At 47.9% G+C, this 4,654-nt stretch overlaps 1 protein-coding gene across 1 annotated transcript; it reads right to left on the bottom strand.

The window, feature by feature from the left end:
* Positions 1-423: 423 nt before the first annotated feature.
* Positions 424-4,077, bottom strand: LOC104163836 (C4b-binding protein alpha chain-like; the record flags this gene model as incomplete). The annotated part of the gene is made up of 6 exons (XM_009702966.1): positions 424-517; positions 654-839; positions 1,412-1,594; positions 2,032-2,223; positions 3,172-3,254; positions 3,981-4,077. Coding segments are annotated over 6 exons (835 nt in total), but the record flags the coding sequence as incomplete, so codon positions are not given.
* Positions 4,078-4,654: the final 577 nt, after the last annotated feature.

Genomic DNA, 4,654 nt, shown 5'->3' with positions numbered 1-4,654 from the left:
TGTCCCAATCAACTCCACTTCCTGATACCACACATTTGGCAGAAGATGGCTCCTTTAATTCATACCTACAGAAAGAGAAGAAGTTTAGTACTTTCCAGAAGACAACCCAGCAAGGGTTCTTCCCCCACCTCCCCACCACTGCATGCAGGTAACTTATTAACCAGGAGTTGTCCCTGCTATGAAATGGGATCTGGCCACATCAAAGCCACTAAACAAGGGCACTAGTAAGAGCCGAACTGAAGCCGTTCACTGCATTACCAAGCACACACGCCTTGCCACGTGCTCATCTCACTGACGACATAATCTACGGTTTCACTGGAGACTTGCACTGGGAAACCAGGGGGATGGGGGGTGGATGTTACTGCCTGTGATCTTTGTCTTCTGAGCCCCGAGTTGGTCCCTTTTAAGCGGTGATCCACTCACCCGGGATGACAGGTGAATGTCACAACTGTCTCAAACAGGAAATTGTCTGCAATCACATCCCCGTTCTCTATCGTGGGAGGAGTACATTGCTGGCCTAGAGGAAAAGAAAGCAGCATGGGAATTACTTCAAACCCAGAGATGGGCATGACCCACATTTCAGAGTAACATCTGAAGGGTGTACAGATCACCCACACGGTCAGTCCAGACACGAGAGGAGCAGAGATACTCACGTATACAGAAGTCTGGGTCTGCAGACCAAGTTGCATCATTCAGACAAGTGACAACAGTGGACTTTCCACTCGCTGCAGTATAACCCGGTTTACACCGATAGGTCAGCTTCGTTCCAGCAAGAGAGCTGTCACCCACAGCACTTGTTAACTCAGCGAAAGGGAAGGGTGGAGCAGGACCACAGTAGACTAACAATTGGAACAAAAGCAAGGGTAGTTACAGAAGAGTACCCAAGGGGTCTGCAATAACAACAGCAAACTGCACGGTTTGGAGCACACAGCATTTTAACCCGTTTGAATGTCAGTGTCTGCGATACACTTTGCATCCAACCCATTTAGCAAACAGCAGCGTACAGCACAGTTTGCTTAACCAGAGAAACGATGGAGATTGGGTAGCATCTCTGCCTCAGAGACGCTCCTTCACTGACCACCAACCCAACCCGCAGGACCTCGATTCAGCTGAGCTCAGGAGCCAAACGTCCCCAACGGGCCTGGGAGCTGCTGAAGCCAGCCTGTCACGAGCAGAAGGCAATTTTGTCCCTCCTGTCAGTGCACTTTCAGACCATTTGCTGTTCACAAATAAATACCTTCAGGTCTAAAAATACAACTGGCCTGGGCTGCCACGCTGCCTGTGGACCCAAGCCAGCGTGCTCTGCAAGGGCATGGCTACAAGCATGCAAGCTTCGGGGGCTGACCTGCTCAACACCTCTTAGACCTACTTCATCGCAATTGCTCAAGGAAATAAATTTGTTTGTACTCACTTGGGTCACATGTTGGCAGAGGAGGCTTCCAGCTATTGTCCGCTTCACAAGTAACTACGCTACTGCCATTCAAAAAATGACCAGGATTACACTCAAAGACCACTGTCTCTCTATACGTGTGCTCAGTGCCAAAGCCAGACAACCTTCTCCCATTTTTCACTTTGGGATTTTTACATCTGACCACTGGAAGTGAAGATAAGACAATAAGAATATTTTTTACAAGAAGGAAAAGCCCGGCAGCAACACCAGAGGCATTACGTGAGAAGTTTACTAAGAGAACTGCCATCCTTTCACTTTGAGAGCGGCAGGTTCCCCGTGGGGTGCAAGTACTTCGTCAACAGAGACATCATTAAGAAACTGCACACGCAAGAGCTTCATTTCTCATGTGCAGGAAGCTCTGGGCACGGGCAGGGAGAGGGAGGCTTTCCGTGGGCTGAAGAATCCACTAAACCAAGCCCTGCCTCCGACCACGACTTGGGAGACCACTGCATTAAGCTTTCTGGGAATCCTTTGGGAGTCAAATCAACCTTCTCATGTTTGGCAGCCCATCGGGAAAGTATAGATCGGGAGAGGGATGAGAAACAAAGTCAAAAGAATAAGAGGAGAAAGAAAGTATTTACCTTTGCATTCAGGGGCTGGACCGCTCCATATTCCCTCGAAGTTATCATCCATCGTACAGCGAATTGTCTCATCTCCAATAAGAGAAAAACCTTTGTTACAGCTGTAGGTTACAGCCATGCCAAAGATGAAGTCTCCGTCCCCACTGCTGAGCTGCCCATTCTCAATCACAGGAGGTGGTAAACAGGGAATAACTGCATGGGAAAGTAACAGCAAGAAAATGCAAGAATATTTCCGTCGAATATGAAACTGAGGTCTAGCTGCTAAAACAAAACCCAGGAAAGAAACAATTCAAACAAACAAAATAATAAAAGCCAAGTTATAAACAGAGAAGCAGTCCTAAAACAATCATCTCAACATAAAGTCTTGAGTGCGCCTTTAAATTCTGAACGTTTTCCAGGGTTTTTTAAATGGATGAACAGTAGAACGGCAAAACAGCATCTCTTGCCCAAGAGGAGATACTACAGAAGAGGCTTTCTGGAGGCAATAAACATGGTCTCACCAAGCAGTTTGGGACCCTCACCTCCTGCTGATAGCATTTCCTACCTTTGTTGTGCTAACAAGGATAAGGCCCAGAATGCCTATTAGAGCAGCAAACCATCTAAACTATCAGCAGCTGATGGTCAGGCCCATCCCACCGGGTGCTAAAAAAGCCCAAATAGCATCAACAAAACTCTTAGCATTTATTTCCCCTTTGAAAAATCAAGATTTTGGATGTGCAGCCACGTCTGAAGGCATCCTGCTCCCGGTCAAGCGCAGCTGTTGATAAACAATTCAGCAACGGTTGCCTGATGCAAATCACAACACGAGTGATGCGGCGTCCGCACCAGGCTGGCAGAAAGTTTGCTGCGTGCCTGTGCTGGGCGATACCAACAAACACCCTCGGCAGCTGCTTTTCTCACCTATCTGACTACAGAGCTGCTGCCAACATCCACAGATCCTCCTTCGTATTTAAATTTTCATTCCCAGCTCCACCAAGAGTGCTTGTTTGGGGAAGGGGTAAGGAGTCAGTCTCGTTAAAGGCTAATGTAATTTGCATTAGGTGCCAAGAAGACAGTCTCCACCTGCTGCTCTCCAGACTGCCAGATATATTGTAAGAGCTTCAAGAAAGAGATGTACACAAACATTTAAGATCTGCTTACTGGCACAGTGTGGAACGCTATCCCAAGAAACTTCATTGTCTTTAAGTACACATTCCGCAGTCGGCTTCCCAACTAATCGGTACCTAAGAAAAGAAAATGTTGAATCTCTTTGAAAAAAGTGAAAAAAAACCTTGGGAAATTCAGAAAGTTGTATGGTTTCTAACGGTATTCTCTGAAGGAGTTGAACCCTAGGGGAAAATTAGCTAGCCCTCCTATAAAATACAATTTTCTCAATACCTAAAGAAATGCAACATATGACACAGTTAGAGGAAACTTAATACTTGCAGTGGGTGGATACAAGCTCACAGGACCATGAGGAAGACGGCATCCCCACCCTGAGTCTGTTCAGCCCCGTGCTGAGCAGTGGTAGATCCCAATAGCAACTTTCTTCCCGAGCAGAGCCAGGTGTCACTGACGTACCGTAACCGCCGTCTTTCCCTCTCGCCCCAGGACACCCCAGCCCTCTTCTCCCAAGGGCCCTCAGCTAAGGTGTGGGCAGCCGGACCCACCACACAACAGCAAACACGGAATTACTAATGAGCACCAACAGGAAAGGAACAAAATTCCTTGCAAAGCAGCTGAAAAGCAATCTGCAAAGACCACGCTCTCATGCCCCGAAGATAATCTGTTTTGACAACAAAAGCAGGAGAGAGCCTGACCCCCACGGCTCCCCTCTCCGAACGCCTCCCGCCGTGCCTGTGCTTGCCAGGGAAACAGCCCCCAGCTATTGAAAGCCTCCGAGTCTCCTGTGGGTGCTGTCTCCCAGCCTCGGCTCCGTCGACTCCCCAGGAGCCTGGGCTAACACTTACCCCGTGTTACAGCTGTAGGTTATTCTCGCCCCAAACAGGACGTTGGTCGTGTCGTTAAACTCGCCATTCATGATCTCTGGTGCACCACAGGACTTGCCTGGAAGAGCAAGCGATCAGCATTACCTTTATTTTATAGCATGATAGTGAAATGCAGGTGACGGTGCTGTTCAGTGTCATTACAGACTAACGGACCATTTATCGGGCACTTAACTTCCCTCACGAGCAAGTACCAGCATTTTCAGGAAAGATAAAAGAACATTAACTTCTGGGGAACTGAAAGTTAAAACACAAATAAGAAGCACATAAAAGCACAGATAAAGCTAAGGACAAATGAAAAAGCCATGGATTATGTGCTTACTGAGAAAGGAAACTGATAAAGAGCCCAGCGAGCTCAGGGCAGAGGTCTTGGTCTGTAGGGACCAAGGAGAAGGGGATGGGGAGGGACCCACTGGTGGCCCTAGGGTCAGTACAGGGGCGATACCATGGGGACAACAGACTCCCGCAGCCTCTTCCACACCATACCTTGTTTTGGTATGAATATTATAGCATTTACACTACATCTCCAGATGGTAAAGTAATTAAGAAGGACAAACATAATCTCCCAGAGATTAACATTTCTCAGCAGAAAGGCAACCCCAGGCAACCACACAGGGCGAGCGGTCGTCTCATCTGCC

The sequence above is a fragment of the Cariama cristata genome, unplaced genomic scaffold (genome assembly GCF_000690535.1).
Source record: "Cariama cristata isolate BGI_N322 unplaced genomic scaffold, ASM69053v1 scaffold26980, whole genome shotgun sequence".
Taxonomy (NCBI): Eukaryota; Metazoa; Chordata; class Aves; order Cariamiformes; family Cariamidae; genus Cariama; species Cariama cristata.
The sequence above is the reverse complement of the archived record's forward strand: the minus strand, read 5'-3'. Positions and strand labels throughout refer to the sequence as shown.